We start from the raw sequence: 26845 nt of genomic DNA, 5'->3' as shown, positions 1-26845 counted from the left end.
CTAGAGGTTACTACACATCACTACCACTCGCTGCCTGGTTGCTAGAGGTTACTGCATATACTGAGCAGAGGATAACAGAAGGTAAAGTGAAGGCAGCATATCAGTACACCAAAGAGTTAAACACAATCACAAATAGTTTTTTTTTTCTAATAGTTTGCACTCGCTTTTTCTCCCTGGCTTATGGTGTCTGCAGTAGGTGGCAGCAGTGACACCTATTCCCGACATCAGCCCATCAGGTTTCCCCTAGCTACTTTCCCTTCGCAGCCATCTGACCTGTCATTTCTGCCCCCCTGGCCCTGACAGCTGAACACTGTAGAATGAAATGAAAACGAGAAGCGCACCAACCTTGCGCATTAACTCAGTAACCAAAATTTATTAATTGTAAAAAATATACTCACAAACAGCGAATGAAATCAGGCATGTAAGTCCTCACAGGGACTTGAAGATAGCGTGAGTCCCATCAAGGGAATGGGTGTTCGGTATAACTGATGCGTTTCGAAGGGGGTCCCTTCTTCATCAGAGCTTAACAGCCAGCTGTAGAGAGTTCTGGTGAGCGGCGCGGGCTCAAGGAACAGCCCAGATGCTGCAGCTGTTTTGAGAGCCCCAAGGCATGCGGCTGGGTGGCAGCCCTGGCCCACTGGGCTAATACCCGGTGTGCCTTATGACCAGTCCAGGCCTTGGCCCCACTAACCATTGGAAAATTGAATGAATGTTCCAAAATCAATTGTTTTCTAAATTAAAAAAAATGGTTTATACCCGTCATTAAAACTTACACTGACTCCCAGAGACTTTAAGTACTGAAAAATAATTGTGGGGGGGGGGGGAGCTACAGGACAGAGCAGGACTAGACCATTACTGATTTATTCCCTGCACCAATGTTCTTCACCCCCCTTCCCTGACAATCTATCAGCAGCACTGGTTCATAGTAATATACTGACTAAGATGACACCTCTCCTGCTTCTAGTCCTTGATTTAGATATACTTTGTTAGAAGGTCAACTAATGCCCCACCCCAGGCGAACGTGCCAAACTGCACATTCTCCCCCCAAGTTGTATGACCATTATGTGTCAGCAAAGATCCCTCCCCCAAAGAAATTGAGCACTAATCTGCATGTTTATCTCCTAAGCATAAATTCCCCCTCTTCCAAGTACAAATTCCCCCCTTTATGAAATCCGCCCTCTCAGGACAAATCTTTGCCCGCCCTATCCCCACTCCTGTCAGATCAGGACTATATAGGGTTTGCTTACCTGCCACCTACCCACATTCTTTGCTGGAAGGGGGATGGGGGAGGGTAAACAAGACCTGCACAGTCCTAATCTGACAGTCCTAATCCAGAAGCACTGCAGTAGCAGGAGGTCAGATCTAGAGGGGAGAGAGAGCACAGCTTGCACCTCCTCCCACCTCTCTCCTCTCCAAATTTATCTTGTCACTTTGAGCGCTAAGCTGACAGAAGTATTGATGTGGTTGTCACTTCTCCTTCTAGCTTGTAGTGGCAGGAACTCTCCTCGTGCTCCCCCCTCATCTCACATGATACCACAGTGTCCAGGGCAGTCGCCCCTCCTCGCCCTGCCGGGGGCCACCCTTATGATTTTTCTCCATGATCTGTGATTATGCCCTTTAGGCAGAAATATTTCCAGAGGACTACATATGATTTACATGTGCTTTCTTCCTTACTACAGGACAATCTGAATAGTGACTCTGACTCCTGGGTGGCCAGGCATCTGACCTTCAAACAAGACCATCGACTAGAGACACAGCACATTCGATCCGTCATCTGGAGACTGGCAACGAAATACCTAAAACCTATTGAATGGAAGAAGCTGGCGGTGTACTGGAAGTTCACAGATGCCCACATCCGGGCAATAGATCAGCAATGGACAGGTAAAGACTACATTGCCTGTACTGGTGTACCAATTGGAGTAGAGAATAAAAGCTGAAATGACTTAATGATCATAAAACTCCAAAATCATTAATGCTATGAGAATATTCATGTCTAGAGATATGTCCCAGGGAAATTCTGTGCAAAGTAACAGGTAAAATGCATTAGGAACATTCGGAAGATAATAGATTGTCATGTGTGCCAGTAGGGACCATTTTTGCAAACTCATTTCAGAATCAAATAGCTTCTACTAAAGATCTCTATTAAAGTGGTTCTATAGTGAAGGAAATAAGTATTTGCTCCCCTGCTGTTTTTGAATGTTTGCCCACTCACAAAGAAATGATCGGTCTAGAAATTGAATGTTCGGTGTATTGTAACACAGAGACAGAATAGCAACAAAAAATTCAAAAGAAATGCATGTCTAACAAATGATGACTGATCTGCATGTTCAGGAGGGAAATAAGTATTTGATCCCCTTCACAAAACATGACTTAGTACTTGGTGGCAAATCCCTTGTTGGCAATCACAGAGGTCAGTCGTTTCCTGTAGTTGGCCACCAGGTTTGCACACATCTCAGGAGGGATTTTGTCCACTCCTCTTGGCAGATCCTCTCCAAGTCATTATGGTTTGGTGGTTGACGTTTGGCAACTCGAAATTTCAGCTACCTCCACAGACTTTCAATCGGATTAAGGTCTGGAGACTGGCTAGACCACTCCAGGACCTTAATCTGCTTCTTCTTGAGCCACTCCTTTGTTGCCTTGGCCGTGTATTTTGGGTCATTGTCATGCTGGAACACCCATCCACGACCATTTTCAATGCCCTGGCTGAGGGAAGAAGGTTCTCACCCAAGATTTGACGGTACATTGCCCCGTCCATCGTCCTTTTGATGCAGTGCAGTTGTCCTGTCCCCTTAGCAGAAAACACCCCCAAAGCAGAATGTTTCCACCACCATGTTTGATGGTGTTCTTGGGGTCATAGGCAGAATTCCTCCTCCTCCAAACACGGCGAGTTCAGTTGATGCCAAAGAGCTCGGTGTTGGTCTCATCTGACCACAACACTTTCAACCGGTCCTCCTCTGCATCATTCAGATGTTCAGTGGCAAACTTCAGACGGGCCTGGACATGTGCCTTCTTGAGCAGAGGGACCTTGCGGGCACTGCAGGATTTCAATCCTTGTCGGCGTAGTGTGTTACCAATTGTTTTCTTGGTGACTGTGGTCCCAGCTGCCTGGAGATCATTGACAAGATCCTCACTTGTAGTTTTGGGATAATTCTTCACTGTTCTCATGATCATTGACACTCCATGAGGTGAGATCTTGCATGGTGCACCAGACCTAGGGAGACTGACACTTGTTTTGTGTTTCTTCCATTTGTGAATGATTGCCCCAACTGTTGTCACCTTCTCACCAAGCTGCTTGGCGATAGTTTGGTAGCCCAGTCCAGCCTTGTGTAGGTCTACAATCTTGTCCCTGACATCCTTGGAACAGCTCTTTGGTCTTTGCCATGGTGGAGAGTTTGGAATCTGATTGTTTGATTGCTCCTGTGGACAGGTGTCTTTTATACAGGTAACATAAGATTAGCAGCACTCCCTTTAAGAGACTGCTTCTAATCTCAGCTTTTTACCTGTATGAAAGACACCTGGTAGCCAGAAATCCTGCAGAATGATAGGGGATTAAATACTTATTTCGCTAATGAACATGCAAATCAGTGTATAATTTGTTAGACATTAATCTCTTTTGAATTTTTTGTTGCTATTCTGCCTCTGTGTTACAATACACCTACCATTCAATTTTTAGACCGATCATTTCTTTGTGAGTGGGCAAACATTCAAAATCAGCAGGGGAACAAATACTTATTTCCTTCACTGTATAGGCTGGACAATTTTTACTTTAATGCTTTCCCCAGTAAAAAAGGTAAAAAAAAATGTATTTGTTTTGCCCCCCTCACCCCCTGTATACTTCCCTCTAACCATCAGCAGTGGCTCTCTTCTCTCTGCTCAGAGGTGGCCGCGGGAACCATTGGCTCCTGCTGCTGTCAATCAAATCCTGTGAGCAGGGGGTGGGGCTGAGCCACACTATGTGCGTCTATAGACGCACACAGCCCAGATCGAGAGCAAGCCCTGCAAGGCTTATTATTATAATACAGGATGTATATAGCGCCAACAGTTTGCTCAGCTATTTACAAAATAAATGGAGACAATGCAGTTCAATAAAAGAGGTCACTGGAAGTTCAACATGGCACCTCATGGCAAAGAAAACTCTAAGGATCTGAGAAAAGGAATTGTTGTTCTACATAAAGATGGCCTAGGCTAGCAAAGTGTCATTTCTTCAGTGTTCTCACATGAAAATATTTACAAAAATGTAAGGGGTGGGCTCACTTCTGTGAGACACTGTAACTATATGGGGTATTGGCAGAAACGCCAAGAGCAAGGGAATTTTTTTTGTGGTACTGAAAGCTAACATGAAAGGTCAATTTGTTTGGGAAAAAAAGCAGAGTATAATCCACCTTAAAACACTCAGTAGTTGCATTTATATGTACAGTTTTACAAACACATACCAAAGTTACAAAACTGAATTTGGCCATTATCACAGTCATGAAGGCTTTAACCACTTGCCGTCCCACTCACAGTACTTATACTGCCAGCTGCGCGCACCATGACAGACTGGTACGTTGCGGTGCACATGTGCACTGGCACGCCCCCTGTGGCGCACAGCGGTACAAGCCCATGACGGCGGCTGGGGTATCATGTGATTGCTATGAATGGTTATAGCAATCACATGGTTACAATGTAAACAAAACAGTCATGATTGCCTTCCATTCATGATGCCGTGATTGGCCCACAGCTATCACATGGTACCTGGACCAATCACAGCATCTTGTACCATGGATTAGTTGGCAGCTGCAGGGACCGCGACATACAAGTAAGTTGCAGTGCACATGCGCACTGGTGCACCCCCCAGGGGCACACAGTGGCGCGATCTCACGATTGCCGTGTTCAGATCACAGCAGATCACGGTGCTCCATACCCAACTGCTGTGAGTGGCCTGGGTGTCATACGATCGCTATAATTGGTCATTTCTTTTTTTGGGGGGGGGCGCTACAGTAGTTGCAAACCCTTCCATATAGCCAGTGAAGGGACTATCCTCAGGTGATACACAGAGATAAAGCAATCTTCCTACATAAGTTGTACCTGTTTATCTGCAGTCTTCTCTTCTCTACATCCGTTCAAGGTCCAGAAGGTATAAGGCTTGTCTGAGCGTTCAGAAAAAGGGGGGAGGAGAGCTGAAGTTGCACTCTGCAGAGCTCAGTGAGGAGAGCTGATTGGAGGGAAGGGACACACCCCCTTTCATACAGCTCACAGGAACAGAGCTGAGGCCGTCAATCTGCTGGAGGTCCCTTCTCTGTCACCATTTTTCTCTTGGTGTCAGGAAAGCTTGTCAGAAGTGACTCCTGCTGATAGCAGAGGAAGGAGGCAGCAGAGAATAATTGTGCTTAGTGCTCTGGTCTCAGACAAGTCCACACTATAGAGGGATATGCTCTGTTCATGTTTCATGTCTGAGTTTTGCAGTTTTGCAACCACTTTCGTGACAATCATTATACCAGTAGCAGAAGGAGTAGGAGTAGTAATAGTAGGAGGGGTAGGAGTAGTAGTAGTAGGAGGGGTAGGAGTACTTGTTGCAGGAGGAGGAGTAGGAGAAGGAAGAGCAGTAGTATTTTTAGTAGTAGTAGTATTCGGAGTAGTAGGAGGAGGGGTAGGAGTAGTAGTAGCAGGAGGAGGAGTATCAGGAGTAGTAGTAGGAGGGTTAGGAGTAGTAGTAGCAGGAGGAGGAAAAAGAGAGAGGGAGGGAGGAGGTATAAGAGTATGAGGAGGAGTAATAGGAGTGGCAGGAGTAATAGTAGTAGCAGGAGGAGGAGTAGGCGGAGAAAGAAAATGAGTAGTGGTAGTAGGAGGAGTAGTAGCAGGTGGAAAAGGAGTAGTAGGAGTGGTAGTAGCAGGAGGAGTAGTAGGAGTAATAATAGCAGTAGCAGGAGGAGGAGGGGAAGGATAAGGAGTAGTGGTAGTAGCAGGAGGAGTAGTAGGAGTAATAATAGTAGTAGCAGGAGGAGGAGGGGAAGGATATGGAGTAGTGGTAGTAGCAGGAGGAGTAGTAGGAGGAGTGATAGTAGCAGTAGGAGTAGTGGTAGTAGCAGGAGTAGGAGGAGTAGTAGTAGTAGAAGGAGGAGTAGAATAAGGAGTAATAGTAGTAGGAGGAGTGGTAGTAGTAGTAGAAGCAGGAGGAGGAGTGGAAGTAGCAGGAGGAGTAGTTGTAGGAGGAGAAGTAGGAGTGGTAGTAGCAGCATGAGGAGTAGTAGTAGGAGTAGTGGTAGTAGCAGGAGGAGGAGTAGTAGTAGTAGGAGTGTTAGTAGCAGGAGAAGGAGTAGTAGTAATAGTAGGAGTAGTAGGAGTGGTAGTAGCAGGAGGAGGACTAGTAGTAGGATTGGTAGTAGTAGGAGTAGTAGTAGGAGTGGTAGTAGTAGGAATAGGAATAGTAGCAGGAGGAGTAGTAGTAGTAGGAGTGGTAGTAGCAGGAGGAGGAGGACTAGTAGTAGGAGAAGTAGGATTGGTAGTAGCAGGAGGAGGAGGAAAAGTAGTAGGAGAAGTAGGATTAGTAGTAGTAGGAAGAGTGGTAGTAGTAGTAGGAGGAGTGGTAGGAGGAGTAGCAGTAGGAGGAGTGGTAGTAGCAGGATGAGGAGGAGGAGTAGTAGGAGAAGAAGGATTAGTAGTAGTAGTAGGAGGAGTAGTAGTAGTAGTAGGGGGAGGAGGAGTAATAGTAGGAGTGGGAGTAGTAGGAGAAGTAGGAGTAGCAGCAGGAGGAGTAGTAGTAGTAGGAGTGGTAGTAGCAGGAGGAGGAGGAATAGTAGTAGGAGTAGTAGGAGGAGTGGTAGTAGGAAAAGTAGTAGTAGTAGTAGGAGTGGTAGTAGCAGGAAGAGGAGGAGTAGGAGTGGTAGTAGGAGTAGCAGTAGGAGGAGGAGTAGCAGTAGGAGGAGGAGTAGCAGTAGGAGGAGGAGTAGCAGTAGGAGGAGGAGTAGCAGTAGGAGGAGGAGTAGCAGTAGGAGGAGGAGCAGCAGTAGGAGAAGGAGTAGTAGTAGGAGTGGTAGTAGGAGTAGCAGTAGGAGGAGGAGTAGTGGTAGTAGGAGTAGTAGTAGTAGGAGTGGTAGTAGGAGTAGGAGTAGTAGGAGTAGTAGTAGTAGGAGTGGTAGTAGCAGGAAGAGGAGGAGGAGTGGTAGTAGCAATAGTCGGAGTCTTGCCTCTCTGTAAACTGAGCTAGGATATTGGACGTCACCATACTCCGCGGCACGTCTCACGGATGTGTTTTTCTCACCAGGAAACAAAAGCTACCGGGAGCACGGGCACAGGATGTTACTGATCTGGCTGCATGGAGTGGTGATGGCGGGAGAAAACCCCATTAAAGGATTGTTTGAGGGACTCGTAGGCATCGGGAGGAGAGACCTGGCAGGTCAGCGCCCCCTGCAGTAATATGATTGTATTTGTTATTATAGTCACTGTGGATGGCTGGTGGTTACTACAGATGGCACCTCTATGGTCACCTCTATGGTCACCTCTATGGTCACATGGGGTGCTCACTAGAGATGAGCTTTGGGTTCAAGCAAGCCCAGAAGTTATGTCATTGCTAGGCCAATGAGTTATGGGTGGGAGATTCCCCTGATACTGGCGTATTTAAAGGGGTGGGGATGCTCAGGCCATTCACTATATCCACTCTCCCCGGACCCTGCATTCACTATATCTGCTTTCCCCGGACCCTGCATTCACTATATCTGCTTTCCCCGGACCCCGCATTCACTATATCTGGTCTCCCTGGACCCTGCATTCATTATATCCAGTCTCCACGGACACTGCATTCACTATATCTGCTCTCCCCGGACCCTGCATTCACTATATCCGCTGTCCCCGGACCCTGTATTCACTATATCCGCTCTCCCCGGACCCTGCATTCACTATATCCGCTCTCCCCGGACCCTGCATTCACTATATCCGCTCTCCCCGGACCCTGCATTCACTATATCTGCTCCCCCGGAACCTGCATTCACTATATCCGCTCCCCCGGAACCTGCATTCACTATATCCGCTCCCCCCGGAACCTGCATTCACTATATCCGCTCCCCCCGGAACCTGCATTCACTATATCCGCTCCCCCGGACCCTGCATTCACTATATCCGCTTCCCCGGACCCTGCATTCACTATATCCGCTCCCCCGGATCTTGCATTCACTATATCCGCTCTCTCCGGACCCCGCATTCACTATATCCGCTCTCTCCGGACCCCGCATTCACTATATCTGGTCTCCCCGGACCCTGCATTCATTATATCCAGTCTCCCCGGACACTGCATGCACTATATCCTCTCTCCCCGGACCCTGCATTCACTATATCCGGTCTCCCCGGACCCTGCATTCACTATATCCTCTCTCCCCGGACCCTGCATTCACTATATCCTCTCTCCCCGGACCCTGCATTCACTATATCCTCTCTCCCCGGACCCTGCATTCACTATATCCTCTCTCCCCGGACCCTGCATTCACTATATCCGCTCTCCCTAGATCCTGCATTCACTATATCTGCTCTCCCCGGACCGTGCATTCACTATATCCGGTCTCCCCGGACCCTGCATTCACTATATCAGGTCTCCCCGGACCCTGCATTCACTATATCCGGGCTCCCCGGACCCTGCATTCACTATATCCGGTCTCCCCGGACCCTGCATTCACTATATCTGGTCTCCCCGGACCCTGCATTCACTATATCTGGTCTCCCCGGACCCTGCATTCACTATATCTGGTCTCCCTGGACCCTGCATTCACTATATCTGGTCTCCCTGGACCCTGCATTCACTATATCTGGTCTCCCTGGACCCTGCATTCACTACATCCGGTCTCCCCGGACCCTGCATTCACTACATCCGCTCTCCCCGGACCCTGCATTCACTACATCCGGTCTCCCCGGACCCTGCATTCACTATATCCGCTCTCCCCGGATCCTGCATTCACTATATCCGCTCTCCCCGGATCCTGCATTCACTATATCCGCTCTCCCCGGACCTCGCATTCACTATATCCGCTCTCCCCGGACCCTGCATTCACTATATCTGGTCTCCCCGGACCCTGCATTCACTATATCCGCTCTCCCCGGACCCTGCATTCACTATATCCGCTCTCCCCGGACCCCGCATTCACTATATCCGCTCTCCCCGGACCCCGCATTCACTATATCCGCTCTCCTCGGACCCTGCATTCACTATATCTGGTCTCCCACAGTACACATAACATGGAAATATAAACTGCTAAATCCCTTTTCTTATCAGCAGTATATAGCAGTCTTGTGACTTCTATCAGCCAAGCACTGGCTAAAGCTTGTAAGAGGAGTTTTCATTCTGCTCTAGGAGGATGCAGAACCCTTGGCCCTCTGTCTGGATAGTGCTCATTGGCCCTGAGCTGATTACATGCACTCTCCCAAGAAAAAAAAAAACAACCTCTCTAGCAATACACACCAAACTGAGCATGTGCAGAGTTACTCCACACGATATGTCTCATCAGGAGATAAGGGGGGGCACTGCAAGAAGGGGAGGAGCAGAGAAGACAGGATCAAACATCCTTTTTACACAATGCAGAGGATTAACCCCTTAGGTTCCACAGTGAGTATAACAAACATGCTTTGCTGCATCTACAGCCTGATTGTATTGTTTAGTAACACTTTAATGTTCTGTGAAGCTTTTCTGTTTTGTTTAGTTTTTTCATTATTGTGTTTTTTTGTAATATTCACAGAAAGCATTCGGAAGCAAGCAAATGCCGAGGATTCTTCACCAAAGAAGTGCACAGCCATGTGACCAGCAGTATGGTGGGACTGACTGGACACGTGGATGCGCCCTCCGGGTCTGCACCCCTCTTCCTGCACTACAGTCAGCAGTACTCTCTTACACCAAGGGCTGATCCTCATTCCAAATACAATTCCTGCTGGCGGAACATCCCCGCGGGAAACCTTCAGGCACATCATGGCCGCCAGTGTTCCGGGCATTGTCGAGAAGTCTCCTCTCTGGCGGTGTCCTTGTGAGACGCGCTCATCGGTTCACGTTGATATATGCACACTTTGCTGATTCTACAGCACATTCATGGTGCAATATGGGGTTAGGACCACCTCAGTTGGATTTTTGTAATTATATTTTATATAAAATGGGGGGGGGGGGGCGATTATTGTTTTTACCTAAAGCACATTTGTGTGTAAAAGATCGATCGTGTTTCCTGCCGTGCAATATTTTCCAGCTGCTTGAATCGACAAGCGTGAACCGTTGGGGCAAATGAACTGTCTCTTGTATGCCGCCAATGTTTGTGTATATTTATGACACATTTTAGGGATTTTTTTGTAAAAATTTGTTCTTTTTACCCTTTTTGCTAAAAAATACAAAGAGAACACGTGCTTTTCTATATCTTCGGACCCTCTAGATGGAGTCGCAGTATCTTTTTCCACCTGGAAAGGAGATCCTGAATGTTAAAGGTACATAACTTGAGAAGGGATATAAGTTTTATGAAAATGTGAATAAATGATGGGGAACCCTATTTGTAAGAGCTGGCTAGGCACTTTGGAGTCTATTTACAAAACATTTGTTGGACGAATGTCACACAAAGTTGTGCAGGCTGGACAAACCCATAGGAAAAATATATTTGAAATATATTTTAAAAATATTCTTCCCAAATATATTGACATATATTTGAAATACTACAATTTTGGCCATATTCAATATATTTCAAAATATATTTATTTTACAAAGAAATTTATTATACAATAGGTAACAGCAGGGAATCAGTCAAAAACAGATGCATTGACCTACAGGAATAAAACATACAAGGTATTCGATGAATAATACAGAATATGTACTGATGCTAAGACATGAGAATAAACTCCATACACAGGTGCCATATATATATGTATGTGTATATATATATGTGTATAAAAATTTCAAAATATATTTCAATTTAAACAAATATATATATACTGTATTTTGAAATGCGTTTTTATTAATTAATATATATTTTTAGAAATACATTTCAAATATACTGTATGTCTTTAAAAATATAAATCTACTTTTTTGGAATGCATTTACAAATATATGTTAAAATTACTTTTTATATGTTAAAAAAAAAGAATATATTTAAAAAAAATATATATTTTAAAAAATATTTTTTCATATATTTTGTAATATATAAAAAACGCATTTCAACATGCAGTGTGTATATGTGTGTGTGTGTGTATATATATATATATATATATGTATATATATATATATATATATATATATATATTTATTGAAATACATTTTGAAATTTATTGAATATGGCCAAAATTGTAGTATTTCAAATACATGTCAATATATTTGGGAAGAATATTTTAAAAATATATTTCAAGATTATTTTTCTTCCGTGTGGGAATTTTTGCCGTATTTTCTGTAATAGATTAAAAACTATTATCCTCAGCTCCACCTAGTGTCCAAAATAAAATTAAATAAATATTATAAATATAATAAATTCTTATAACCATTTAAGGATTGCCTGCCCACAATGTAATGCGGACGGCGGCCTGTGCAGGCAAATGGGCGGACGCATGTGCACCCTCTTCCCGCCGGCACCTGCTGTGATTGTACACAGCGGGGATCTGTCAGCAGGTCCCGTCGAGGATTCATGGCCAGGACCTGCTGATCAGCTGTGTCCAATCACAGCCCAGAGACCTATGTTGACAATTCAACACAGGACTCTGTACAGAGGGAATGATCTCTCTGTTTCTCATCCCTGCAAAGCAGGGATGAGAAACAAAAGAAATCCCTTGGTAAAAACAGCACCTAATACAAACATGAAACATAGCTGGGCACATATTTAACCCCTTGATCGCTCTAGATCAGGGGTGTCCAAACTATGGCCCTCCAGGTGATGAGGAACTGCAAGTCCCATGAAGCCTTGCAAGACTTTGACATCCACAGGCAAGACACTCAGAGGCAGAGGCATTATGGGACTTGTAGTACTTCAACAGCTGTAGGGCCATAGTTTGGACACCCCTGCTCTAGCTGTTAACCCCTTCCCAGCCGGTGTCATTAGTTACAGTGACAGTGTATAGCATTATCACTGATCAGTGTATTAATGCCACTGGCGATGTCAGTAGCAGTTAGTCAGTTCCCTTCAGTGTCAAATTGCCCACCGCACTACCACAGTCCCATTATAAGTCGTTGTTCACTGTTATTAGTATAAAAAAAAAAAAATTCGATAAAAATTGAAGTATATATACCATAGTTTCTAAACGCTATAACTTTCATGCAAACCAATCAATATACACTTATTGGGAATTTTGTTTTTTAACCAAAGACAAATACATTTTGGCCAAAAGGTATGAAGAAATTAGATTTTTTTAACTTTTTTATGGATGTTTTATAGCAGAAAGTTAAAAAAAATAGTTTTTTCTTTTTTCAAAGTTTTCAGGTTTTTTTTTATATTGTTCGGAAAAATAAACCGCAGTTTGGCCAATCCATGAGGCTAATGATTATAATATATGATAGAATTATTGTATTACAGAAAATACAGGAAAATTCTGAAAGAATATGTGTGCCAAATGTTTTATACAGTAAATACATCAATAGGAAAAACAAAGTTATTTGGTTGTTTTCTCTCCAGGAGAACAAAGTGTCACATTGATTTAATTGTGCATATTAATGAAAGTGTACATACAATATGGACACTATAATATGTAAAAGTCCATATATATATATATATATATAGCTATAATCTCCCCCCCCCCCCTCTCTCTCTCTCTCTCTCTCTCTATATATATATATATTCAAGAGAGAGAGAGAATATATATATATATATATATATATATAGAGAGAGAGAGAGAGGAGAGGGAGAGATTATAGCTATATATATATATATATTATCTCTCTCTATATATTCTCGAGAGAGAGAGAATATAGCTATATATATTATCTCTCTCTCTCTCTCTCTCTCTCTCTCTCTCTCTCTCTCTATATATATATATATATATATATATATATATATATATATATATATATATATATATATATATATATATATAAAAATCTTTATTTGGACACTTTTATTAATATGCACGGTTAAAGTATAAAGGGAACCTGTCACTGCCCATTCTATCACAAGGAATGTTGTTCATCCCTTGTGACAGCAATAAAGTTGATCCAAAAAAATAAATAAAGATTCATTGTAACATTTCTTACAAAAAATTAAATCCATAATAAAGTAAAAAATGTTAAAGCACTCCCGTCTCCCCATGCCCACTAGTAAATGCTCACACACATGCATATGTAAACGGTAATTGCACATGCGTGGTATCACCATGAACATCAGAGCATGAGCAATAATTCTAGGGCCAGACCTCTTGTGTCACTCTGAACTGGTAACCTGTAAAAGGCTTTTAAAGTGCCATCTATGGAGATTTTTAGGTACTGCAGTCTTGTGCATTTCCACAAGCATACGCGGTTTTAAAGCGTGACATGTTCGGTATTTATTTACTCGGCATAACATTATCATTTCTGTTTTTACCCATTTGCAATGCCCGCCATTTTATTCTCCAGGGTCTCTGCTTTAAAAATATATAATAATTGGGGGTTCTAAGTAATCTTCTAGCAAAAAAAAAAATGCTGACTTTTTTTTTTTTTACATGTATGAGAGAAATGTCAGGATTGGTCCGGACTGGAAGTAATAAAGAATACTCCATATCCAATAAAGTATATAAAATGCAGTATTCCCATAAACAATCATGTACCTTTAACATATAGGCTCATGTGTAGAAATGTTAGGAAAACGGTAATGCCCACAGCGACCAATCAGATTTCAGCTTTCATTTTTTTCTGGATCTAAATTAAATCTGTCCTCTGGTCTCTATGGGCATTGCCTCCATTTTTTGTTTTCTCTGAAATTGATGAGGTTTTAAAGCTGTGACGACTTTCTCTGGGGGGTTCACCAAAGTGTACAGAAATCCTGTAAATTTATTTTGTAAGAAAGAATCACATTTGTAGTGTAACTCTTTAGTCTTTGTTACGGCAGAAGCCCGGGAGATAATACTGCCTTGTTGAATATTCAGCCTTAGGTGCCAGATGTCACTGTTATCACATGGTGCTTTCCAGGAGCCTCCTGACTCTGTGCTGACACTATGCAATCCTTCATCTGCACAGCTCAGTGGAATCCCGTTATCTGCTCCAGAAGAACAGGCATTTTATGTGTACACCTGGCATCCTCCGTTCATTATGTGTTTTCTTGTTTGTTCAAAGACCAATTGAGGGTGTAAACAAAAAATCATTCCATTAAATTGTTATTGAAGAGATACATTGCATTCCAGCAAAGACAGAACAGACTGCAATGTAACCTGTAGAGCAGGGGTCTCCAAACTTCTAAACAAAGGGCCAGTTTACTGTCCTTCAGACTTTAAGGGGGGCGGACACGTTCAGTGGGAGCAAACATTGTCCCATTTTTGGTATTGGGGGAATTATTGGTGTCAGTGGATAGAATAGTGCCCCATCGTGGGTGTCAGTGGGAGGAATAGTGCCCCATCGTTGGTGTCAGTGGGAGGAATAGTGCCCCGTCGTTGGTGTCAGTGGGAGGAATAGTGCCCCATCGTTGGTGTCAGTGGGAGGAATAGTGCCCCATCGTTGGTGTCAGTGGGAGGAATAGTGCCCCTTTGTTTGGTGTCAGTGGGAGGAACCCCCATCATTGGTATTAGTGGGAAGAATAGTGACCCATCACTGGTGGCAATGGATGGAATAGTGCCCCATCGTTGGTGTCAGTGGGAGGAATAGTGCCCCAACATTGGTGTCAGTGGGAGGAATAGTGCCCCATCATTGGTGTCAGTGGGAGGAATAGTGCCCCATCATTGGTGTCAGTGGGAGGAATAGTGTCCCATCATCGGTGTCAGTGGGAGGAATAGTGTCCCATCATCGGTGTCAGTGGGAGGAATAGTGCCCCATCATTGGTATCAGTGGGAGGAATATTGCCCCATCCTTTGTATTAGTGGGAGGAATAGCTTCCTATCGTTGGTATTAGTGGGAGGAATAGTGCCCCATTGTTTGGTGTCAGTGGGAGGAACCCCCATCATTGGTATTAGTGGGAAGAATAGTGACCCATCACTGGTGGCAATGGATGGAATAGTGCCCCATCGTTGGTGTCAGTGGGAGGACTAGCGCCCCATCATTGGTATCAGTGGGAGGAATAGTGCCCCAACATTGGTGTCAGTGGGAGGAATAGTGCCCCATCATTGGTGTCAGTGGTAGGAATAGTGCCCCATCATTAGTAATAGTGAGAGGAATAGTGTCCCATTGTTGGTGGCAATGGGAGGAATAGCACCCCATCATTGGTATTAGTGGGAGGAATAGCGCCCCATCATTGGTATTAGTGGGAGGAATAGTGCCCCATTGTTGGTGTCACTGGGAGGAACCAGTAGGAGGTGTCGGGGAGGAACCCCATCATTGCTATTAGTGGGAAGAATAGTGACCCATCACTGGTGTCAATGGATAGAATACTGCCTCATTGTTGGTGTCAGTGGAAGGTGTCAGAGGGAGGAACCCCATCATTGGTATTAGTGGGAGAAATAGTGTCCCATTGTTGGTGGCGATGGGAGGAATAGTGTCCCATCATTGCTATCAGTGGGAGGAATAGTGCCCCATCATTGGTATTAGTGGCAGAAATAATGTCCCATTGTTGGTGGCGATGGGAGGAATAGTGTCCCATCATTGGTATTAGTTGGAGGAATAGTGCCCCATTGTTGGTGTCAGTGGAAGGTGCCAGAGGGAGGAACCCCATCATTGGTATTACTGGGAAGAATAGCGACCCATCATTGGTGTCGGTGGGAGGAATAGTGCCTCATTGTTTGTGTCAGTGGGAGAAATAGTGCCCCAAGGGCTGGATAAATGCAAGCAGAGGGCTGTGTTTGGCCCGTGGGCCACACTTTGGAGACCACTGCTGTAAAGCTTACAAAGCACCATGTGGAAGCCCAAGGAATGAGTCATTTTAGAAACAGAAAAACATGAATTGCTACCCATACCTAGTTTACAAGATCCAATTTAAGCCAAGTTACGCTGCTGCATGAGATGTCAAAACAGATTAATTTCAATAAATGAAAATATACACTTAGGTCAATTTTCCCTGGAGGTAGACCATCGGTGCTCCAAAGCTCACAGCTTAAAGCTCTAACAACATGAGAGTATAAGGCGAGGAGCCGGCAACTCGTTCTCCTGATAAAAGTACTTTATTAATAAAGGGTATAGTGTGCAAGTTACAGCAACTTAAGCGTTTCGGTAAAAAAATATTCATAGCCATAAAACAACTCGGAACAAACATTTAAATACTAGACACAAAGACCATCTCTGTAAAAACTCCTCCCACGGCACATGGTTCCATCAATTAAAAAAATCAGTCCATTATCCATCAGGTGTCTCGGTTGTTACTTGCAGATGGGAGGAAAACGGCAAAAGACATTGATAAAATAGCAAAATTGACAATATATGAAAAAAGTAAAAATAGAACAAAAATATAGCTATACATTCCGTGTAGAAGAATCATGAGCAGAGTGCTTATGTGTGATGTATAATAAAAGATACTAGTTACTATGCACCATAAATATGTGTATGAGTCCCTGAGCTTTGTCCCTTCTATTATATACATATATTTATGGCACATGGTAATTATTATCTGTTATAAAATAAAAATGCCTTGACCGTGGGAAAACACACAAGGTGGTCTTATTTTTTGCCACAATTTTCTATGACAGAACCTGCCAGAATTGAGGGAGGTAAAACATGAAGATTGGTGCATTAGATGCAGCAGCATCATAGATCATACACAGAGGGAGGAGGAGGAGGAGGTGAAGGGGTTAATGTACAGGTCACATACAGTGGGAGGATGGAGATGAAGGGGTTAATGTACAGGTCACATACAGTGGGAGGATGGAGATGATGGGGTTAATGTACAGGTCACATACAGTGGGAGGATGGAGATGATGGGGTTAATGTACAGGTCATATACAGGAGGATGGAGATGAAGGGGTTAATGTACAGGTCACATACAGTGGGAGGATGGAGATGAAGGGGTTAATGTACAGGTCACATACAGTGGGAGGATGGAGATGATGGGGTTAATGTACAGGTCATATACAGTAGGAGGATGGAGATGAAGAGGTTAATGTCTGGGCATGCAGAATAAGGGAAGCGAAGGGGTTAATACACAGAGACAGGATAAAGATTAGATACACAGGAGAGGAGGGGTGAAAGGGTTAAAAACATACCTGCAACCACTGTTACCGATATCGAACGCATAATTCCTTCATTAGCTCCTCCTTTCTCCATTGTAAGAGGAAGGGGTGGCCTTACCAGTCTAAATACTACACTGTTTACATTGGTGAATGCAGTGATTGGTCATCACAGAGATCTTGTGGTACGGAGCTGCTCAGACTGGTTCTGTACCCAGTGTCTGCGAACGAAGTTATCCATGAACGGCTTGGTTCACAGCCATTAAAGGGGTTGTAAACCTCTGAGATGAAAAATGAACCGAGCATATCCCTCTATAGTATGTACTTGCCTCAATCCAAAGCACCTAGTGTGATTTCTGTCTGCTGCTTCATTCCTCTGCTATCTGCATGAGTCACTTCTGACAGGTTGTACCAACTCCAAGGGATCCAGGAGGATGAGGGAGAGGAGATCCAGTAAACAGCTTGTGATTTAACAGACTGTGCATGTTTCCCTATGAGGCTGCATAGAGGTGGGTCTGTCCATTCCCTCCACTCAGGTCTCAGATTACATTTAGCTGCCTGCTCTTTGCTTTGCATTGTGTGATGTCAGTTCCCCACCCCCTGCCTTCTACAGCTCAGAAATGCTGTAGAAACTATATACTTTGAACATCTATAGAAATGGCAACAGATAATCAGGTACAACTTGTGTTGGGAGATTTCTTTCATCTCTGTGTATCACCTGAGGCTAATCACGTCACTGGGTATATGTAAGGGTTTACAGCCACTTTAATGGGAGCAGCAGCCACCATTGATTTTTGATGCTTTCTGCAGTGGCGTTTATAAACGTACAGTGATAGGTAGGTGATTCATGTACAGAAAGCCTCAGAATTTACAACTATAGGGTGTCAATAGTGTCAAGCTCAACTATTTCATTTACCATTATTTCATGGAAATCCACAATTTAAAATCTGAATTTCAGGAATTCAGCCACTTTGTAAAAATTGCGCTTGCACAATGAATTGCGTCCAATGAGATGCTTGACATCTCCTGAACGTACCTCTGTTTATATCTGACAGGTTTATTGCTCTGCCAGAGCACTGGGGCTGTGAGAGAGGTGAAAGGCACACAGACCAGCTATGCCTGCCCGTCCCTTCTGCTGCCCATTTAGAGAAGCCTTTGTATTTTGTGAATGACTTCATATAATACACAGGCTTCTGTGATTGGGCATTAGGAGGGGATGGAGCGGGCATAGCAGCTGCATTGACTCTAATGTTGAAGATGCTTAGACCTGAGGCATCAGCGTCGGGCTCTTGGAAGTACAGCGATTGCCACCTTCCGGAAATGCAATAAAACTGTCAGGTGTGAATAATAGAGCTAAGTTCAGGATGTGTCATGCACCTCCTTGGGCTTTACTCACAGTGTGCCTTCACTTTTTTTACAAGGAACTGAATTCTTGGAATTCTGTTTTAAACCATGTGAAATGTGAATGACACGGGCATGTCCAGTAGCACATGCCTGGCATAACGCTGCGTTGGCATTTATCTACAAATCCATAGGCTCCAGCAGCCAACATAAGAGGAGCAAACATGGCCTTTCCTACATTTCTAAATGACTCTTCCTCTCCGAGTCTGCAGTTTATCACTCATACGTTCTGCATCACTTCTAAGGGAGAAGATAACAACCGTATTTTTTTATATGAAGATAATAAAAAAACAAGCTGGAATGAGTGTACTAAAAGGTGAACGAATATAAATTGTGTATGCAACGAGCTGCCCCTGGTGGCCACCTACAACCCATGCTAGGCAAGGGGAATGTCTGCAGCTGGCATAATTACCTTTATAAAAATTTAATGAAGAATTGCATTATGTTAATGTTGTTTTTAGAGACTTTTTTAATGTTGGGGGAAGACTGGCAGCCAACAAAGGAAGGCCGGCTGGCAGTGAGCCCCATGGGAACTGGTGGACTTGCCAAGGAAGGAACGTTGCCCTAGATAATAGCATAATGGCAGGGCATTTGTATAAAGCTGTTCTGGTAAATAAAGTCAACCTGTGAAACTGACAGTTTATGTTGTGTGTTTGTTATCAGAGGAACCTGCAAAAGGAATCGGACTTCCTAAAGCGGAACTAAACTCTCTCAATCAACATGGACTACTTATATTCCTTATACTGCTAGCATTAGTAAATAGATAGGAAGGTACCACTTTACATCTGCCCTATAGCAGTTTTACTGCTACAGGGCAGCTTTCCTGTGTCAAATCACGTTTGTGTGTGAGTATGTGTGTGCGTATATATATATATATATATATATATATATACTGTGTATATGTGTGTGTGTGTATATATATATATATATATATATATATATATATATATATACACACACACACACAGTACATATATATATATGTGTGTGTGTATATATATGTTCCTGATCTTAATGGTAAAGTTGTGAGTGGGGGATCGGGGGGGAGGAAATATTACAAGCTCAGTTTTGGAAAGATTGAGTTTAAGGTAGTGGTGTGACATCCATGCTGATATGTCACTTAGTAGATTTGTGATACGTGAGGAGATTGAGGGGGTGGGCTGGGGAGTGGAGAGATAGATCTGGGTGTCATCAGCATAGAGCTGGTATTGGAAGCCATGGGAGGTTATCAGTTGGCCTAGGGAGGAGGTGTAGAGAGAGAAAAGGAGAGGCCCAAGGACAGAACCTTAGGGTACCCCAACAGAAAGAGGGAGAGGAGGCGTTGTATGTGGCACTGAAAGTGCGCTGAGAAAGGTAAGAGGAGAACCAGGAGAGAGCAGAGTCATGAAGGCTGAGGAGGAGCAGGTGGTCGACTGTGTCAAAGGCAGCGGAAAGGTCAAGGAGTATGAGTACAGAGTAGTGGCCATTGGTTTTAGCAGTTAGTAGGTCATTAGTGAGTTTTAGTAGGGCAGTTTCTGTGGAATGTTGTGGGCAGAAGCCAGACTGTCGGAAATCAAGAAAGTTGTTGTCAGTGAGGTAGCAGTTTATACGGTTGTGAACAAGGCGCTCGAGAAGCTTGGAGGCAAACGGGAGCAGGGAGATGGGTCTTAAGTTATTCAAACAGGTGGGATCCAGCAAGGGTTTTTTTGAGAATGGGGGTGACCAGTGCATGTTTGAGTGGGGAGGGAAAGGAGCCCATGGAGAGTGAGAGGTTGAAGATGTGGGTTAGAGAGTTTAGGATAGAGCAGGAAGGAGGCTGCAACAGTCGTGAGGGGACAGGATCCAGGGGATCAGTAGTAGAGTGAAGAAGGTCAGGGCTGAGGTGGTGGAGGTGTCTACAGGTAACGGTTTTCTGGTTGGAGGCATAGGAGGTAGGAGGCAGGGAGAGTGTGAAGCTGATAAAGTTGTGATCAGAGAGAGGAAAAGGGGTGTTGGAGAGGTTACAGGGAGTGCATAGGTGGGTGAATGCAAGGTCAAGGGTGTTGCCAATGGAGTGGGTGGTGGATTGTGACCATTGTGTTAGGTTAAAAGAGGAAATTAGGTTGAGTAGTCGAGAGATGGCAGGGGTGTGAACACTGACTGGGATGTTAAAGTCACCGAGGATGATTGCAGGCACCTCAGAGGAGAGAAAGTACGGTAGCCATGCTGAAAATTCATCAAGAAAGCATGACACTGGGCCTGGGGGCCGGTAGATATAACATTTATAGGTAAAGTTGATCCAGGGAATATCCGATTGCCTCTCGGGGGATCAGGAAGGAATGTTTTTCCTATGGTTGAATTGGATGGACTTTTGTCTTTTTTCAGCCAGACTAACTATGTAGATGACTGCGATCCTCAGACAAACATGAGTAAAGAGACGAACACAGTGCACTGCAAAAGAGCGGATGGTCCCCCTAAGCTCTGCACGCCAGGCAATACGCATTTTCCACACTTTCATCCACAGTCGGTGAATAGTCCACAAGCTTGTTTTTTGTTATTTTATTAGGTGAAACTAGCTTGAATAGGGTAATAGGGACTATGGGATGCCCAACTTGATTGAATCAATGTACGGGGACAACTACCTTCCTATATACAGAAACAGATCCTGGACCGTTTTTTTCCTTGAAAGCCATCAGTCTTTGCAGATCAGTAGAAACAGCCCCTTATGGGGGAGGGTCTCACAGTCCTCCTAAAAACCAGCTAGACTTGTAAACTACATGCAGAGATGTCTCCTCTCCCCCCATAGAACTGCTGCCAGCTCCACAACCTGCTGACACTACCAGCCCCCCTGGCTGCTCTGAAGATCTCCCAGGACAAGGATAAAGGATTAAGAACAGCGCTGTCCTTTGAAAGTTTGCTACATGTGGCAGTCTCTCCCCTTGTGAATCCCTGGGTGTGCTGATGTACGCATTGTGTCCTTGCTTCCACTGCTCCCAGGCCTTGATCCTGTTCATGACATACTGCTTAATGGTCCCTCCTGAGACAGCCCGAGCTCAGCCTGGAGGCCAGCTCCCCCTAGACCTAGGGGATCCCTTCCAGGCTACCAAAAGTCTTCTCAGCACTCCATCTTCCACCCGACTCCCCTGCCAGCCTAACTCTCCCATATTTATGGACTGGTCCACCACCAGGGTCTCTGGGATTGGTTAGACTCTCTTAAACAAGCAGATTAGGTCTCCACCTCTTCCGCCCACTGGCTTCCGGAAGGTTCCAATGGTCCTCCAGAACCAGGTGGAGGCAATGTCCCACCATGTTGAGCCATCCAGCTTGAACTGCACTATCCCAACCTTAATCACAGACTCACACAGTTACCATGAGTCATACACAATAGATTTTTAGTGGCAGACTAGAGGGTGCTACAGTTATTTTAACCTTTTTTTTTTACATTTCAGTTTCTTCCTGGTTTTTGGCCTAGGCCACAATTATGTCATACATTCAAGGAGTCTTTATGGAAGGATGGGTTTTTTTCAGCTATGCACACCCTCCTGCCTGCATGCCTGAGCTAAGAGCAGATGAATTCCAGGACATAAATGCTATGTGAATCATCTGCCCTTACACAAGATGACCACAGCTTGAAATGCTAGGAGGGGGGTTTTCTCAACAAAATCATGTAGACATGGATGGATGGGGAAGTTTGGTTTGAATAATAAAAATCAATTAAATAGTGTTTTCATTTGTGCTCAGACACAGTTTTGCCCTGCTATAAATCCCTTATCATCTGCAACTCTGCTTAGGGTGGGATCATAGATGTAAGAAAGATGTATGCTTAGCTATTTTCAGCTGGCTCCAGTCTGGTCATTTGATCCCCTGTGTCAGCCAGTGGCGACTGCAGGGGAGAGGAGAGAGCACTCACCAATGGCTGATAATATCTGGGAGTGCTGACATCACCCATAGGCTCCTATGGCCCATCCATATTCAGCGTTCCCTCCTCTCCCCTGAAGCTGCCGCTGGCTGACACAGGGGAGTTGGACTGGAGTGGGCTGAAATAAGGTAAGTATATACATCTTACTTGAACAGGTTAGTCAAAATAGGTGTTGAGACGGAGGTAAGAGTAGCTAGGTTTTGCCTTTATGTCTTTGTGTTACTGCTATGCGATCTTACATATTTTTAGCAAGATTTTACATAAATTAATTTTTGGTTTACATATATTGCTATACATGTTCAAGATTACCAACTGCATCAAAGTCATCCCTCTCTGGCCAGTCCCTATTCAGCTCTGCAAAATACCAAATACTTTCTCATTTATAGCCAAATTTAGTGGCTGTGCCAACATGAGTAGATAGACAAAGTTGGAGAGCTACAGACTCCGGTCTGGCCACGGTTCTGCACTATGCAGTAGAAAAGGAGAAGAGATGTTTGTGCTCATATCCAAATACATATACAGTATATAACACATAAAGGAATGTGACCACATGTAAACCTTGAACTTTGGCTCACTTACTGTATATTGTAATACCTTTTGTTCACTTGGGTACCCCTTGGAAGCACATTTCCATAAACGGTCCCCCATGGAGGTGGGACAGGGGTGGGGATAATAGTAGCATGCAAAGCAAGCTGCAACAAAATGCAATGGTGGTTGCAGCATTCACAGGAATATGGCCAATGGTGTGGCATGCTACAGATATACAGTCAATACAATATTTATTGCTGATTCAAAGTGTAATATTACTCAATGACTCTAGCAGGAACACTTTGGCTGTCTGGTCCCCACTCCAGGTTTTTCCTCTGCCAGCCAGGACTCGGGACTACTCTGGACACTGGTCATAAGACTCTGAACACAGGACTACAGACATTGGATACTGATCTGGAACACTGGACTCTGGACTCAGTACAATGTACTTTGAATAATAAACACAGGACTCACAGCCAGCCCAACAGTGAAGAGTACAGACAGACTTAGACTCTGTCCTACACCAATTCCCCTTTACGACAATGACGTAAGGCAGCCTCTGATCAGCGAGGCGGAGGCCATATTATTCACCAGGGTAATGATTGAGGTTATAACTACAGAAGGAATGTCAGCAAATGTGACCACCTGATCACTCCAGCTGATCAACTCCTGCAAAAAATCCCTGGCTTCCCACTGCCTGGAACCTTTTTCTGCCACTAGAAGTACCATTCATTCTGATGTCTTTTACTTCCCACTACCCCACAGCCTTTGCTGCCATTATCCATATATTTTGTGTACCCAAGATTGGAAACTGCTGTTGTAATACTTGTTCAAGCTGGCCAACTGCATCAAAGTAATCCCTATCTGTCCAGTCCCTACTCTACTCTGCAAAACGCTAAATACTTATTATAGCCAGGGGCGGACTGACCATTTGGGAACTTGGGCACTGCCCAAGGGCCGGGGTCAGTAGGAGGCCCCATGAGATGCCCCTAGCACATTTTTCATAGGCTTTTTTGAGTTTGGGCAAGGACACAGAGGCCCCATGATCCCCTATTGCCCAGGGGCCCCATGAGTTGTCAGTCCACCCCTGATTATAGCCTACCATATGAGTGACCTGTTGGTTTATTAGATATCACCGCTTTCAAGTTCAAGTCTTTACCTAGAGCTTCCTGGCACCCAAGCCCTTCCATTGCCCCTGCAGCCTCTCTTTCAGCTTTCAGGGGTGCTTGGACAAGAAATGTGCGAGAGGTCACCTTCATCATCTGAAGCTCCCCATACAAGCAAGTGACACTTGCCCTAAACGTTTGAGTCTATTTGGTGGCCCTGGAGAAATAATTTAATGTCTTAATATGGGCTTTGTTGATTCACCAGTCCTTATAGATATGGAAGCAAGGAATTTACATTGGACAGGCCTGGGAATGCGTAATCCAATTTTTACCTTGATGAACAACTCAGGCTGCCACATTAAGACATTACTGGCCAAAAGGAAAAAAGGAAAATTTAAGTGGTAGGTGGGGTGGTTCAGTGAACCTATGCTTGGGTAAAAAAAAAAAAATAACAGTGTTGGAGGATTTTGCAGATGACTTGTTATACTTCATTCAACTATCTCTAGTCTTCCCAATATCCTCAAAGAAGTTAACCACTTTAGCGTCTAACAAAGTTATTGTATCAAAATCTGAATGTTCAACATTTAAAGCTGAACTCTACTGTCACTTTACCTAGTTTGTTTGGGCCAAGCTGGCCCAAACGAACCTTTTCCTACACTAACAGGCATGCTCGCTTGGCCTGCTGTATTAACTGTATGCATCGTCAACTACATACAGTATGTACAGTGCTGTGTTCCAGCAGTGAGATAGGAATTTTTCTGTCCACTCCTAGAACAAAATTGAGTAGGGCAGAGCAGTTTGCATTCATTCAGAAAATGCAAAGAATTATCGGAATGATGCCCATGTTGAGCGACTGACCTCCTGAATGCACAATGCTGGCTGCTCTGAAGAACCGGAAGAAAATGGAGATCACTGGAGAAGTGCTGTCTACTACAGTGATTTCCAGCTTTTAGAGCAGGGGTGTCAAACTCTATTTCTTCATGGGCTGCATCAGCATTATGGTTACCCTGAAAGGGCTGGTTGTATCTTTAAGACTAAGCTCCCTTATATCAGCTGTCAAGAACACCCATCGCACCACCATCAGAAGTCTCCTCCCCCCATTACCTTGTGCTGCTGCCAAGAATAGGCTGGGGGTGGAGCTGGGAAGCAGAAAGTGCAGGGTCTGGAGGAGAACCAGAGGAGGGCTGGACACAGCTCCCGGAGTCTGCTGAATGCTGAGACCAGGGGTGGCAGAGACAGGGGGTTTCTGTGGCTGCACAAAGAGGTGCAGGATCTGTAGGAGGGGTTCTGTCCTCATCTCTCCAGCCAACTGCTGAGACAATCTGGGGGCGGAGGCAAGGGGGGGTACCACAGCTGCAGGCTAGGTGCGAGGGCCACAGAAAATGTCCTGGCGGGCCAGATTTGGCCTTTGTGTTTGACACGTCTTCTAGAGGGATCCCACAGGTATAGTATATGTATAGTTACATTGGTCCAAGCTGGACCAATGTAACTATATAATAATATCCATACCTGGAATTCTTTTTTAAAAAGGTTTATGGTTTTATGACATTGACTGTTAGTAGTTATCATTGAAGCTGACTTCCTTTTCAGAGGGATATGGTATTTGCCTATACCCAAGCCTACTGTTTCTTAGTGTCAAACCTCATGGTGTCGGGGATCGCCGCGGCGCTGTTCTCAGTGCAGGCGCAGTGCACCGCCCTGTGCAGGGACACGGGGACTAGGGCCAGGCCGACCGCGGCGATCGAGCTCGCGCATGCGCAGTAGAGGCCGCGGCCTCGGGCGCGCGCCTGGCACCAATGACAGCGCAGGGCGGGATATTTAAATGGCCCTGAGCTGTCATTCAGTGCCTTCTGGTCTTATTCTGTATCCTGTATCTGTGAACCTGTTCTTATAAGTTACTGACCCGGATTGTACCTGACCCTGCTGTATTCTCCTGCCCAGACCCTTGCTTTGCCTGACCTCTCTCCTGGATGCCCCCTATTGGAACTGACCTGCTGTTGCTGACCTGGCGTGTGACCCGACTATTCTCTGCCCGCTGCTTTGTACCGCACCGTCCCCATAGTTACCGACCCGGCCTGCCTGACTTTGCACTTGCTCAGCCATCCATCCATCCCTCTCAACGGGGTCTCCAGACCTCCTCATATCAGGCTCTCTCCCGTGGGAGCCCCTGGCGAATACCCCTACCACTGACGGGTATCCTCAGTAGTCACGACCTGGTCCTGGGGTACTCCAAGTCCATCCCCACCATCAGGGGCCCTGGTGAACAAGTACTCTGGGGCTTAGACTCCGTACGCTGGGGACGCCTGATCAGTGGAGTGCTAGTGGTGTCACCGGGTGGTCCCTTACACATGGTGTCAGGGCAGATACGCAATGTTCTTCTTGACCCCCAGAGAACTACTGAAGGTAACCTTGAGAACCTCATAGACACACTAAAGAAATGTACTATATGATGGGTGCTAACATCTCCTTTTTGGTTTGAGATTACTTTAGCTTGTAACTCCACATCATATTCTTCTGCTCATGGCTGAATAGATTAAAATGCCAGCTTTCAAACCAGGTCAAGTCATGCTGTCAGGCTTGGCATAGTCATGTCTGACAAGGAGCTAGGAGCTGTCTTGAAAGATTGTCATTGTTTCAGAAGCAGGCAAGGTGTCACTTAACTCTGTATCTGCAGTATTTTCATGTATAAGAGCTAAGCAGGCAGATACCCTTTTTTGTATAGGATCCATTCTTAAAGTGTAACTCCACC

At 44.7% G+C, this 26845-nt stretch overlaps 1 protein-coding gene and 1 long non-coding RNA gene across 4 annotated transcripts in view; both read left to right on the top strand.

Annotated features, from left to right (window-relative positions):
- The window catches only part of ANKDD1A (ankyrin repeat and death domain containing 1A), a 115886-nt gene extending 105392 nt beyond the window's left edge, over window positions 1–10494 (top strand). For all 3 annotated transcript variants that reach the window (XM_089656665.1, XM_089656667.1, XM_089656666.1), the window contains 3 exons: window positions 1680–1881; window positions 7244–7375; window positions 9699–10494. In XM_089656665.1, the coding sequence (XP_089512791.1) occupies window positions 1680–1881; window positions 7244–7375; window positions 9699–9760 (396 nt within the window). In that variant the 3' untranslated portion in view covers window positions 9761–10494. The remainder of the gene's footprint in view (window positions 1–1679; window positions 1882–7243; window positions 7376–9698) is intronic.
- Window positions 10495–13011: 2517 nt separating this feature from the next.
- Window positions 13012–19221, top strand: LOC149441995 (uncharacterized). The gene is made up of 2 exons (XR_016307255.1): window positions 13012–16993; window positions 17082–19221. It is a non-coding gene; the product is annotated as an uncharacterized LOC149441995 (long non-coding RNA).
- Window positions 19222–26845: the final 7624 nt, after the last annotated feature.

This window comes from Staurois parvus, unplaced genomic scaffold, assembly GCF_062004578.1.
Source record: "Staurois parvus isolate SC_StPar_1 unplaced genomic scaffold, SC_StPar_1.0 ptg000927l, whole genome shotgun sequence".
NCBI classification, from domain to species: domain Eukaryota; kingdom Metazoa; phylum Chordata; class Amphibia; order Anura; family Ranidae; genus Staurois; species Staurois parvus.
The sequence above is the reverse complement of the archived record's forward strand: the minus strand, read 5'-3'. Positions and strand labels throughout refer to the sequence as shown.